This window comes from Empidonax traillii, unplaced genomic scaffold, assembly GCF_003031625.1.
Source record: "Empidonax traillii isolate 1590-97213 ecotype Southwest subspecies unplaced genomic scaffold, ASM303162v1 scaffold517:size446157, whole genome shotgun sequence".
Lineage (NCBI taxonomy): Eukaryota > Metazoa > Chordata > Aves > Passeriformes > Tyrannidae > Empidonax > Empidonax traillii.
This window is the reverse complement of record NW_020955710.1, coordinates 155,945-169,314: the sequence shown is the minus strand read 5'-3', so window position 1 is coordinate 169,314 and position 13,370 is coordinate 155,945. Positions and strand designations below refer to the sequence as shown.

The 13,370-nt window shown below is 46.9% G+C and overlaps 1 protein-coding gene across 2 annotated transcripts in view; it reads left to right on the top strand.

Moving 5' to 3' along the window:
• The window catches only part of CFAP61 (cilia and flagella associated protein 61), an 86,774-nt gene that overhangs the window by 50,999 nt on the left and 22,405 nt on the right, over window positions 1-13,370 (top strand). For both annotated transcript variants that reach the window (XM_027896833.1, XM_027896834.1), the window contains 4 exons: window positions 1,549-1,647; window positions 4,190-4,358; window positions 5,418-5,589; window positions 9,589-9,881. In XM_027896833.1, the coding sequence (XP_027752634.1) occupies window positions 1,549-1,647; window positions 4,190-4,358; window positions 5,418-5,589; window positions 9,589-9,881 (733 nt within the window). The remainder of the gene's footprint in view (window positions 1-1,548; window positions 1,648-4,189; window positions 4,359-5,417; window positions 5,590-9,588; window positions 9,882-13,370) is intronic.

Sequence of the window (13,370 nt, the reverse complement as noted above, 5' to 3'; positions counted from 1 at the left end):
GAGCTCTCTGCATCCTGCCCCTGGCATCGGCACCACTCTGGGCAGCTCAGCCAGAGCGCTTCGAGCCTTGGCTTTTCTCAGTGTAAAGTGGGAACCAAAGATATGACTCATTTCATCCCAGTGTGCTAAGGAGATGCTAATCAACATTTTGATGCCTTCGAGATGAATGAATGGGAAACATGAATTAATGTTTGGGGCATATGGGGATGCCATGGGAGCGCTGAGGGAGAAGTAAATCATTAGTTAGTAAATCATACTGAGTGAAAGGTCTGAATTGAAGCCTCCCGCTCAATGGGGAAGCAGGGAACAAATACCATCTGACTGGGGAAATCCTGGATGAGGGTGTGTGGACTCAATAGAGGTAGAGCATCTGCAGAGGAAAATGGTATGTGAGCAGATCAATAAAGTGCATCATAGTGCACTCGTGCAAAAGAGGCACGTTAATGTTGCCTCAGACCTTCATTCTGTCATGTTTCTGATGCTTGCTTGCAATGTATTCGTCCTAAATATTGTTGATGTAATTGAAACCTGCTGTAACTGTAGCACCTGGGTTTGGAGACCTGTTGGCAAGAGGCCATGCAGTGTGTACAGAGATGATTTGAGCCCCACGCTGAAAGGAAACCTCCTTGCCGCGAGGGCAGGAGGACAGGAGGATATCTGGGGTGTTTATGTAATTAATCCCAGGTAAACAAACTAACTGTCGAGGAGTCCTGCTGTGTCAGCGTGTCAGGTTCCTGTAGCTGTTCTGCTTGCACCCCACGAGCAGCGCTCCCTGCGTGCAGATGGCATGGCTCTGTGCGCTCCACGTTCAGCTTCGTGGATCGGGCTCACTTCATTTACATGAAGACCCTTTTGTATCACTCAGCCAGCATAATGTGGCCATAAATGAAGAGCAAATTCTATTTACACCCACCTCTGCAGAGTGACCTTAATTTAAATGAGAATCAGGCCCATAATCTGTATAAATATATGCACTTTGTTACATTAAGGTTATTTATTACTTTGTGCTAGGCCTGAGTATGCATGGAGATTTACCACAGATAATCCATAATCCAGAATTAAACTATTAATATGCATTTTGAGAGGGCCAGCCATAACCTTGAAATTCCTTGGTTTAAGTATGACCTTTAACTTTGTTTGAATATATTTTTTAAATGTATGAATAACAAATTAACATTGGTTGATAAAAAACATTCTGATTCCTTTGTACCATTTGCATCAGTCCATCCTTAACTTACAGAAAGCCTTGAAGATTAGAAGGCTTAATCACTCATAATATTTATTTGTTTTTAAATGTCAGATCACATTTAATTCAACATACTGTTAGTCTTGTCCCCCCCCCCCCAGTGTTACTGAAACTGCAGTGGAAGTTGTTCTTCTTGTATGCAGAGACACCTGTATCTGAGCAAAATGACCAAACACTTTGTGCTTGTGTGAAGGAATTGCTTTCTGCACCCTCCTGAACAAGGAGTTGTGAGCTGTTCTGCTCCTCTGACGTGCCCTTGGAATTTCTGTCTACATGGGGCTGTTTGTTTTTTCTTTCCACAGGCCGCGTCTGAAGTTTAACAACCTGACCTTGATTTCAGTTCATGGCCTTCCAGGAAAGGATCCACCAGGCTCTAAGCATAGAAGATTTTTAATTCACAGGTTTGACTTCACATCTAAACACTTACATAGCTCCAGCAGAAAACACAGCACCTTGTAATTTTTGTGAACGTGTCCAAAATGTTAGCTGGATCCACAGTCAGCCCCAAAATACTCCAGGCTGTCTATCCAGCAGGCACTCACCTGGAGGAGTTGGGTAGAACTATGAGTAGGGAAAGAGTGCCAAAGCAGTAACTTCTGGACAGCAATCCATTGCCTTCCAAGGCTTTTTTGATTGTTTTATCCCAGGTTAAATGACAGAAGATGTCTACTTGCTCTTTAAATCTTACTTGGGTTTTGACTTCCATGGATTTTGTTCCAAATAATGCTGCAGCAAAGAATGTACAAGAATTAATATTAGTAAAATGACCAGTGACTGACTTAGAGCAGCATGTGGTGAGATGCAGAGCCCACTGATGGTAGTGGAGTACAGGGGGATATTTTAGGGTTGTTGCTGTGGATCAATTTGGCAGAACTGCGTTGCATCAGTTCTGCTTACGGGCGGTGTGTGCCAGTCCCTGGGCTGTGACAGTCTGTGCCCAGTCCCAGCCACAGCAATGTATTCATCCATGTGGTCCCAGAGCTGGGGCTGCTGTACAACAGCTGAAGGGAAGGTGGTGAGAGCCCTGCCAGTGTCTAGGGACTGTCAGACACTATAAAATATCTTCTGGTTAGTAGGATAAAATGTTACCTCATTAAAATTCACAGAACATAATTCTCACTTAAATACACTGGGTTTGTTTTGATGGCTTTACTTTTTATTTTGGAATAGTGACTAGAAGTCCTCCCTGTAGACAGGAACATGACTGTTCTGGGCTTTGAGAAGCAAGGAATTAAAATGGATTGTTTATTCTGAATAGCTGGGAAATGAACTTAGTGTAAGTTATTTAGCTTTGTCATGTGACTCTTTGGAGCCTCCACATTGTATTTTACCAAATCTTTTCCTCAGTGAGCAGCAGTGCACTAGAGGGCTGGCTCTTTAAAGGACAAAATAACTCCATGTCTGCTTGCTGAACCTTACAAATGAAATCGCTACAAATGTGAAAATTATGTGATGGGAACCTGTTTAAAACCACCTGATCTCATTTTGTATTTTGACTTGCCAAGAAGTTTTTTATAAGTAGTTACCTGAACTAATTTTTTTACTGTAGAAAGAAGTGTGTTTAAGTACAAATCTAGCAAATGCAGGGGTTATATGCTCACATAAATGCATGTACTCTTTTTCCTAAGTGCACTGTAAAAAAACAGTTGTACTGACAAAGCAGCCTGCCTGATGGAAAGTTGTGGTTTAGAGCTGCCTCACCAGATTTAGCTGTTAAAATCTGAAAGCAGATTAAGAGTGAAAATTGAACTCTGCAGGGTATGATTTCTGAAAGCATCCCTGTGATTTTGGAGTGTCAGTCTCCTGGGAGCTGCACACCTCAATTATGAGGGTGCTTTTGAAAACCCTTCCCTGTCTTTGATGTCCACCTTATTTATAGATTTCTGCATGATTACAGTTCAGAATTGTCAATGGTTCTCATTCATTTATCTCTGGTATCTGTGAGTGCAGAGGATGCAGAGCACCTCAGAAAGCCTGACAGTCCAGTCTTAAAATTCTCCAGGTCATGCAAGCAACTGTGTTTGTTCCTGTGGCAGCCTGAAGGGCAGTTTTGGGAAGTGGGTAACAACAGTTAAGGTGCAGCAGTCTGCTCTGGGTTAGGATGCGCACCCTGGCACTGCTGGTCTCTGCCTGTGCTCTCTGCTGCAGCCGCCGGTGCCACAGAAAGGCAGCAGAGGCTCCAGCCCAGCCCCTTTCCTGAATCACATTTGAGCTTGTGGCAGAAAGTGGTGCCTGTAATGTGTGCTCTGTGCACACCCTGACCATCGCAGAGGAGTTCAGTTGCATCCTGGAGGCTTTTGAAAGTTTGGGATAGAGAACAGTTTAGTATGCTCTCAGAATTTGTCATTCTTGCACTGTGGAGAAGTTCATTTGTAAAAGGGTCACCAACAGGAGTTTTGAGACCTCTGCCTTTCCCTCACAACCATTTTCATAGCTTTTTATTAATTTTTAAACTTTTTGGACTAACACTTTGGAACACAGATGCTAAAATGCTAGTGATGCCTTCCCTGCATTTATCTCTCCCCAGCCATGACTGGTGAAGCTGAATAGAAAAGGCAGGGAAAAGGGGGAAAAAGCTGAATGAGAGAGACTCGTCTTGGAGAAAGAGTTGGGCCGTTAAAGTGTTTTCTTTGCAGGTGCAAAAGCCTCCTCCTCTCATCAGCCTGCAAAGCAAGGGCAGAGTAAAGCGTGTATTTCTGACTTTGTTCTTAAATTATGTGGTTGTATGGCCCAGTGCTGGGAGGGATTGTTTGGTTTCAGCAGAAAGTTGACAATTTGTAACTGAGTATTTCATAATGACTGGTCTTTTACTGTAGACTGTGGCAAACTCACAGTGAGGGAGCAGGCAGAACCACTGAGGGCCGTGGCCGAGCTCACCAGATGTCTAATTAATGCCTGCTGTCAGCTGCTGAAATGTCACTTACAGATATTCTTTCTTCACAGCCACTGTTTTAATGATGAAGATTATGCACAGATGTCACTTTGTTCCTGGGTTAACGTTGTAGTTGGCAAAATGACTGGCATAAATCGTGCTGCCAAATACGTGGTTGTTTCCGAGGAGAAGAAAGTACCGTACGACTACCTGGTCCTGTGCACGGGACAGACCTACCAGGTGAGGTGTTGGGCAGAGTGAAAACCAGCGCAGCATTCCCAGTGCCTCCAGGGCATGGTGTTCCTGGCATTAGCAGAGCAGGCCTTAGCAAGGGTAGCTTCGGGCAGTTTGCAGCCCTTCAGTGCAGCGTTGGGCTGTGTCGGTGCCGCTGTCGAGCTCAGAGGAGAGGAGGGGTTGGACACAACTTCCCACCAGCAATGGCACTGCTCAGGATTGGGGATGGAGCAAAGCTGCTGGTGTTTTTGACACTGTGACCATGAAACCTGCTGAGAGGAGGCCCAGTTGACATGTGGCCCCAACCACAGGAGACTGAACTCCAGCTGGTCTAACACTATTTGACCTAGTTTTGGCAACAGAGAGAATTCCTTATCAAATTAATTGCTCATCTCACGTGATGACCGTGCCTAGGCATGTCCGTGATGCTGCTTGGTATCGTAGCACCCAAGTTGAGTTTGCACTGAGGCTGAAGCAGACCCTCAGCTGCATGTAAGATGTGGAATCAAGCTGAGCTCCCTTTTTGCTTTGTGTAATTCAGATGGAGTTTGTTACTGTAAAGCAGCATTATACAGTGAACGTGGTACTGAGTCGTGGCACTTGAACCATCAAGCAGGGTTTTGCCCCTTTCTCTGGGACAAAATCTCTTTTTTTAGAAAGGTGATTTTGCTGAGAAAAGGTGGAGGCAGTGTGAGTTAACAAAGAATCTCCTTTTCAAGTTATTTGTTATTCAGAGAACTGCAGAGATCCCTTAGCTGTGTTGGGGTATTTCTGCTGTTTGCTGTGCAGTCTGTGGTATTTGCCGTGTGCTTCCACTTGTACTGGCACTGCTGTTTTAAATGGTCACCCACAACCCACAGGAAACAGGGAATACATGTGTGAACTCAGCTCAGCAGGAATCCCTGCTCTGTGCCCACGGGTGTGTTTGCTGCTGCTGAGTGTGAAGGAGGGTTGGGGTGTGCAGGGCCAGCAGCCTGAAGTATTCAAAGTGAGTGCGTCATTGTCTTTCAATGTCTCCAAGGTCTGTGCCAGATAACCATTTGCTCACCAATTCATCTCTCCCAGGCCCTGGCTCCCACTGGAGCAGATATCAAACTCCCAACTGACAGCAAAGTCATGAGTGAGTGGCCACAGAGATACACGGGGAAAATCCCTTCCAATCACTTCACTCTCAACGATGAGCAGGATTGCTTGCAGGCGGCACGCTGGCTGGAGGAAAACCTTGTCATGTCCAGAGGTAAGGGGCTTTAGCATGTGCACACTTACAGAAATGTTTCCTAAATTCCATGGTATAATTGGTGCCTGATTAATTCTAACAAAGTCTTTCATCTGCTGTGCTTTGTTTTCCAGATTAATTTACAATTTGTTGTCATTTTTGATACCCAACATATTTAGCTAGGAAAGAAAGGCTTGAGATAGATTAATTATCTGCAGTTATTATTACATAAAACAAAATGAGTCCTAAATGCAAATCTGGCTGGAGTCATTAATTAGCCAATTAAATAATAACTTAATTAGTGGATGTGTTTTTCTGTCATATAGAAAAATACCTAGATTTGTGGTGTTACACAAAGAAAACAGGTCTTAATCAGGAAGTCCCTGTCAGCACTGTATTCAGTTGCACTATTACAGATTTTCACAGAGAACTGCAAGCTCCTGGTATTCTCTTAGTAACCCTTAAAATCAGACATTTGTTTAGATGTCCCCCATCCCTGTATTTCCTCAGCCCTGTTACATGCACTCTGTTCACGTATTCGTTAGTTCATCCACTGTGTTTGCTACTGAAAATAGCTGGGATCAACCAGGCTTCCGAGTCAGCGCTGAACTGCAGAAACAGAGGCAGGCAGGCAGGCAGTGAGTTCCTGTTGTGCCAGCTCCTGCCAGCGGCACTTCAGAGCAGGAGAGCTGTCTCTGGGGAGTTCCCGTCGCAAGGGCTTCCCTGAAGATGTGTGTGACCTCTCCTGTCGGTAGAGTGTCAGGAGACCTGGTGGTGATGTGGTGTGGTGCAAGGATCACACCTGTTGGTGTTCCTGTGGCCAGCCCTGGAGCAGGGCGAGCCCTGGCCCCGGGGCTGCTGCTGCTGAAACCCAACTGCCTGATGCACAGAACCTGTGACAGCTGTAATGGTCACTAATTGAAATTCAGCTCCTATTAGCTCTGCACTTTCCACCAAAATAAAAAGTAGGATGGAAGTAAAGTAAGGAACAAAACTGCTTTAATGGCCCAAAATGGGGCAATTATTTTTTCTCTATACCTAAGCGTAGTTTACTGCCTTATTAAAAGCGTGTTTGTAGGAGTACTCTCGCATTAAAATTCCGGTGCATGAATCACCTACCAAAGCCACTGATGCTTTAGTTCATACCGGGTTTCTCCTTTAGCTTTTGCAAACTGCAAAGATTCAGGTCGTGCTGGGGTCACCGAAATCTTGTGCTTCCACTGGTGGAAAATGAATGGGTCTGCTCTGCAGCAGGATGCTGACACTCGGGTAATAAATGATAAAACTACTGTAATGATCTTTATTTATGGCTGCTTTTTCCGTGAAAGATTATTATGTTTACTCAGATACATTTTCATGTAGTTAAATAATAAAAGCATCCTGAGGAACTGCTCTCTTTCCAGTGGACATAATTTCAGTCCATAATGAATATCTGTAGTTCTTAGACTACTAGCACTGTCATCTAAAAAGCCACTAATATTGTAATAAGCAGAAGCAGTAAATTGCTGATTTACAAGAGGTCAGTAAAGGAGCACTGCTTTCCCTGATCTAATGCAGTTGTATTTAATATTACCATATAAAACAGAATTTTAATTTTCCATGACAAATGTGGGGCTTGAATCTGATCTTGTATGTCCCTAAATGCCAGTGTCTAATGCAACAACTGAGCTTCCCTCTGAGGCGACTGGTGCTGCCAAATGGCAAAGGTGTCTCAGCCCAGCCTTGCCCCAGAGTCAGAGTGGAGCTTTGCCGGGCCATGCCTCTGGGAAACCCTCCTCATCCTCCTTTCCCAGCCACTGGAGCCTCTTCAGCTCCTGGTGTTTTACTCCTCACAAATCTAAAGTGTGTAAACACAGCATGAGGCTGTCAGCACCTGCACACCTCCTCCTTGCCTGCACTGTCAGCAGGTTGGGGAACTAAAAATGAGTATAGCAAAGCTGCTCTTTCACCCCAGGTTCTGCCTCATTGCTTCCTGCATTGTACCTTGCTGCAGCAGCGGAAAAATGGTCAGTTTTATGTCTGTCTTCTCTCTGGACCTTTCCTGAGGCCAGTACTGCCTGCAGACAGGTGTCCTGGCAGGCACGAGCCATGGACTGGGTTCTTCTGGCTCGGAAAGTCAGCTCAGTGAGGGACACGTGGGGCAGAATTCTCTTGTTCTTTATGATATTTATGGAAGTAGTAAGGTCTTTCTTCTTATGATTTCAAATGGGTACATTTGCAGGTAAAATTGTTCTGTTCCCCTGGTCATTTCTGTGAACAGTAAAAACACATTTTCCATAATTTCTGAGCAGGGTACTCATGGGGCAATTCTGTTCTCTGGCAGCTATGAAGAGAGATCTTTATTTGGCAGCTACGAATAGCTGAACTGATTGGGACAAATAAAATAACCTTGTAATCAAAGGGGAATGGTAGAACATCTGTTAACATTTTTATCATTAATATTCTTGGGAGCTTGGGCTGTTGCATGCTCAGTTTAGTATTGCCCTGTGTCTCGTGCAGTAAAACATGGTCCCAGTGAAATCAGCTTAGCCTGTAAATAATGCAATTTATGTATAGGGGATGCTGTCACTTATGGCGAGACATAAATGCCAGTGCTGAGATAAATGTACAAGTCAGTTGCAGCACTGCCCAGGTATGGGACATTAAAGCACTAGGAATGTGCTGTTAATGCATCCCCGTGCTGGCAGGTCAGATCCTCGTCCTGAGCCACCCAGTACACAGGAGCTGGTGTGGACTCTGGCAGGCAAGTAGAGCTTGGTGGGCAGATGGGCACAGAGGAGCTGGCAGGCCTGGCTCAGCCCTCCTGTGCTTGGCTGGAGCTGGGCTGTGACCCTCGTGGGAAGGGTCCTTAGCTCCCAGGACAGGAGTTCCCAGCCTGTCGTATGACATCTGGGCCCTTCTGCCTGGATTACTCAAGCAGAGAAACGGCTCCTATTCCAAGCAGTGGGGCAGAGGGAATGGGCAGGAGAGGAGTGTGCTTCAGTCCCTGCTCAGAGGAACGTTTGTGTGCTTTATATTAAACCATCCTGAGATAAAACACGCAGCTGCTTCGATGCATCCCAGCTCTGCCTCCCTTATCGCCAGGAGGGCTGTAGTTGTTAGGCTGGAGGGTGCTGTTGTGTTCACACAGAACAGAACTCTCCCATGCCCATGGATTGCTGCTCAGCTCTGACTGTGCCCTTTGAAGTGGCACCAGTTCAGGAGGAGACCGTGCAAGGCCCTGCCCTGCAGCTCTGCAGTGGCAGGTGGGAGGTGTGTGTTACGTTGGGTGCCCAGGGTGGGAAGATGGAGCTGGTTTTAGGAGTGGTTTCTGCAGAAGGAGCAGCAGTACCCACACACTGCTGTCACAGCAGCTGATCAGATGTCTGCATCCAGCTTGCTGACTTCCCAGCAGTGAGGAGGGATGGAGTCTGGCTGGCCTAGAGCTTGCGTGAGGAAAGGAGGCAACTGCCTTGAGAGAGTGAGTGGTGCAGAGCTCTCCCTGCCGTGGTGGTGGGACGGGGAATGTCTGCAGGACTGTCCCCATTCTCTGGAGATCAGGCTTTGGCAGAAGGAAGCCACAGCACTGATGGCCATGTGGCAGAAAGGCTTGTTTTCTACAGCTTGACCTTTCCACAGCTCGTGGGGTTTTTCTGCATCATGTATTTAATTTGCTCCTGTCTGCTCCCTCCTCCATCAGTCCTTTGAATGAGCAAAATTGAGGAGAGAGAACAAAAAAATTCTGTGTTTTTTTTTTTTTTTTTGCCCCTAGAGGCTTTTCAATCAAAATAATTTCAAATTATGGGGTCAGGATGAATGTCATACTTCTGTGTTAAGTACTTGCCTACTTTGTGGGATGTTTTGTACAGATTCTTTGCTAAATTATCTTAGCTGCTGTTGCTAGGTAACATTGTTTGCTTCATAGCATCAGAGAAATAAGAGGGTCAAATAGAGCAATTTCACGTTATTATCATCTGAGTTATCCTAATAAGCTTTTCATTGTATGTCTTAGAAATTTCCCCCCCTTTTCTTTCCTCTTAGGGAACGTCATTGTCTATGGCAATACAATTGACATTTACACCACAGTAGAAACGCTCTTGTCTCTCGGAATTGCTGGTTCTCGCATCCACCTCGTGCAGCCCCCGCTCAGCTCGGATGTCACCTGTGTGAACAACGCCGAGGTGGAGGGCGCAGTGCGGGGGGCCCTGGCGCAGGCGGGCGTGGCCGTGCACGGGGACAGCGTCCTGGCACAGTGGGGCGAGGGCAGCGACCCAGAGCTGATCACCTGGGCTGCCTTCACCACTGCCACAAACCCGCTGAAACTGCAGTGCTCAGTAAGTGTGTGCCTCCAGTGCATTCCCTTCAGACAAAGGCCATCGAATTTAGATAGTCCCTCACTGATTTATCTGTTTCTCATTATCTCTAGGAGATTGAACGTTCACTTGTTAGTCTCAAGGATTGGCTTTCTAAAAATCCAAATAAACCCATTGTTAATGCCCTGACTGATTTGGATTAAAATGTATTTAAGTCACCTGACACACAAGTAGTAGTTTGCTGCTGAGTGACAAATACTCTTAATTAATTTTCTAAGCAATTCCAGAAAACCTTTCCTTATTTAAATGTGTGCAGTTACTCTTGTCCATATTTTGTGCACTTGATTAAGTCACAGTAGAAGCCAAAAACATGAGGATAAAGAGGCCTACTATGTCACTTAATGAAAACATATTTTTAGCAGATTTCTCTCCCTTTATCAATGAGTGCAGTTCTGTTCAGCTCCAGTACCACTATCTTATTGAAGCTATGGGCACACTCACAGGTGTGGCTCTGCTCTGTACCTGGGGACAGGTCTAGGCTGTTCCTAAAGGTCAGGATTGTTCTGTTTTCCTTCATTGGGCTAATCCACAGGAGCGAGCACTTGCGGTGGTCACTTCAGAACCTCCCTCCACGGGGAGCTGCCGTCCTGCCCTGCACACCCTGCTGTGAGCCCACTGCTTTGTGCAGGAGCGGCTGTCACTGTGGAAAGGACAAGCCGTGTGCCTCTCCCGGAGAGCTTCCCAGGTGTCGGGGTCCCTGCTGGTTCCCCCACACTGCAACCCTTCTCTTTTTAGCACATGGATAGTTGAACCCTTCCTGATCAGGGTGAAAACCTCGCACAGCTCTTTTACCCACAGTGGTCTCCTGACTTTGGTCTCCATGTCAGTAGTGACGTTTCTCCTGCTCTTCTCATATGCAGCTCTTCAAGTTCTCTCTTCTTTCCCTGAAACTCCTCCATTCTTATCATTCTTCCACGGATATCTCAATGTGATTCTCATTCTTGTAACTTGGTATGCACTTTCCACCTCCCCATCAGCCCCTCCTCTTTCCCCTACCACCTGGCCCATGTGCCTGTTCCCTCAAACCCCCCTTGCCTTAGGGTTTGTTTCTTTTGCTCATTTGTGTCCCTGCTCGTTCTTCTTCCAGCCGTGGTCCTTCCCTGTCAAGATCTCTCTTCTCCAGCCTCCAAGATGGGAGATGGATGTCAGGGGCTTTATATTCTCCCAGAGCAGTTGAGCTGCCTTGCAAGGCTCGAGCTGCCTGGGAGGCCGGGCTCGGAGGATGCCAGGCTCCAGAGAGCAGCCTCTGCCAGGAAGGCAGCTGCGCTCACCAGAGACCAGGCTGTGTAGGAATCAGCCTTTTGGGATTTGAGCCAGTATCAACTGTTGAGTGGCAGTTCTTGGGGGCTTAATTTGTTGAGTCCTGCAGGATAAAAACAACGGGAGAAAATCTCCTCTTTGCCTAAAGCAGCAGCCTCCCTCCCTCCTGCCTGGGCTGACAGATGGCTCCCAGCCTGGAGGTTGCAGCCCTCCCCTCCCCTCCGGTGACACCGTCCTGCCTGTCAACCGGCACGACATGGGGCTGTGTGGTCCCCTTGCCCTCATGGGGAAAGCTTCCCTGATTTTGCTCTCCTAGATGGTCAGAATTCCCTTAGCTGTGCATAGTTCATCACTTGGTTTATCTATGAACAAGCCCAGGGGCTCTGGCTCCTCTGCTGCTGCATCTCTGCTGTGCCAGTGTTGCTAAAATTTCCTTTGCCTCCCTCTCCTGTGCCTTCTCTTCCAACTGGCTCGTCCAGCTGCCTTTGAGCATGTGACACTTTACTCAGTCCCCAGGAAAGCTCTTTGGGGGTACAACTGGGTAACACCTTTACCAAGGCCACAGCTGTGTCCTCCCTGAGCTGGCACTAAGGGGAGAACAGGTTATGGATGCTGCTTTGTCCTGACAGAGTTATGTCTTGGGCTGTTGAGGATGAAGGCAGCAAGGGAATGCATGCTTCCACCCTTTCCTCAGCCTGTACAGCAATATTTCTTGGGACAGCAACCCGTGACTTGTCATCTAATGATTTTAAAAGTTGAGAGCACTGGAAGGGAAAGCTCTGTGTGAGGGCTCTGGAGCTTCACAAACTGTTTTAGTGATGGTCAGTCTTCATCGGTGCCCTTTGCAGAGCACGGTCTTGTTCAAAGCATCTCTCAGCCTTGTTGTTCTTGTTCCTTTTAACCCTCAGTGTCCAGTGTGCACTCTTGTTTTACACTTGCTTGGGGCCCATGTTATGTCAGCTTTGCACGAGGCAGCTTTGAGGACACTGAAGTTGCAGCTTCTCCCACATCTGCTCTCACAGGGCTCTGACAGAGGTGAGGGTGGTGCTGGGTTTCAAAGCGGCTCCTCAGGCATGATCCCTCCTGGGAACTGTGCTGCCTGTGCATCTGTTCCTCTCCAGTGCCCCCCATGTGGGACAGACCGGTGGCTGCTCCAGCACCACCTGCTCTGCAGTGCTGGGCACGGTGCTCCTCTCTGGGGGAGGTGGGGTCTGTCTGATCTGCTTCCTGGTGTCCCAGGAGAGCGACTGTGCAGGTGCCACGAGAAGACAAAAGGAGGGAATTATCGCTAGCTTTTTTCTTTGAGACTCAAAAGAGGGATTTAGGGTGATTTTCTTTAAATGTCCTTGAAATCTTCCTGTGGGGAAGATGAGCTTGTGACTTCAGTAGATGCTGATCCCAAGATAATTCCCTACCTCAGGGCCAGGACTATAAGGTTGCCTAAGACAGTATAGGCCATCTTTCCAAAGAGTGGAAGTCCCATCTGTTTTCAGTCCCACAAAACAAAATATACCAAACAGGTATCTGCTGTGCTCATTACCAGACCCAGCAGCTGACTGCCAAATGTACCAGATGCTTTCCCTGCAGCCTCCTCTGGGCTGGCCTGGGTGATCCGGCTGGACGTGATGGACAACTAGCCTGGTGCCTGGCCTTGGAGAGCACAGCAGTGCCCTGCTTTAGGGAGGCACGGGTCAGCCTGCCTCCTCAAGCAAGTATGATCCAGGTCTGGATCAGTCAGAGAGGTGTTTCGGTCCTGACAAAGTTTGGATGTGCTTTCCGAAATCTATGACACTGTCAAATATAACAAACCTGAAAGCTTTCCTGTTCCTTTGAATGTTCAGTCCTCTTGTACTTCTCACAACCTCCTTGGACTCTGCAGCTTCCACTGGCTGAAATTATGCTGCTGTAGTTGGAATGAGGATGACATTTCCTCTGAGCAAGTTTAATTTCTGGTCTTTCCATTTCACCGACTGTCCTCGTGCTGACAGCCAGAGTAACTCGGTTTGTTGGTAAACAGGCTCAGCAGTTGGGAAAACATTTGTAATACACAGTTATCCTGCTAAATGCAAAGTACATTGTGCTTCTCTATTCTTTGGGGTTTCAGGTTCGCTTGAGCATTTGAAAGAAGAAAACCAACTTCATAGAGGGTTCAGATCTATGTCCTGTGCTTGTACTGACACAAAATACCCA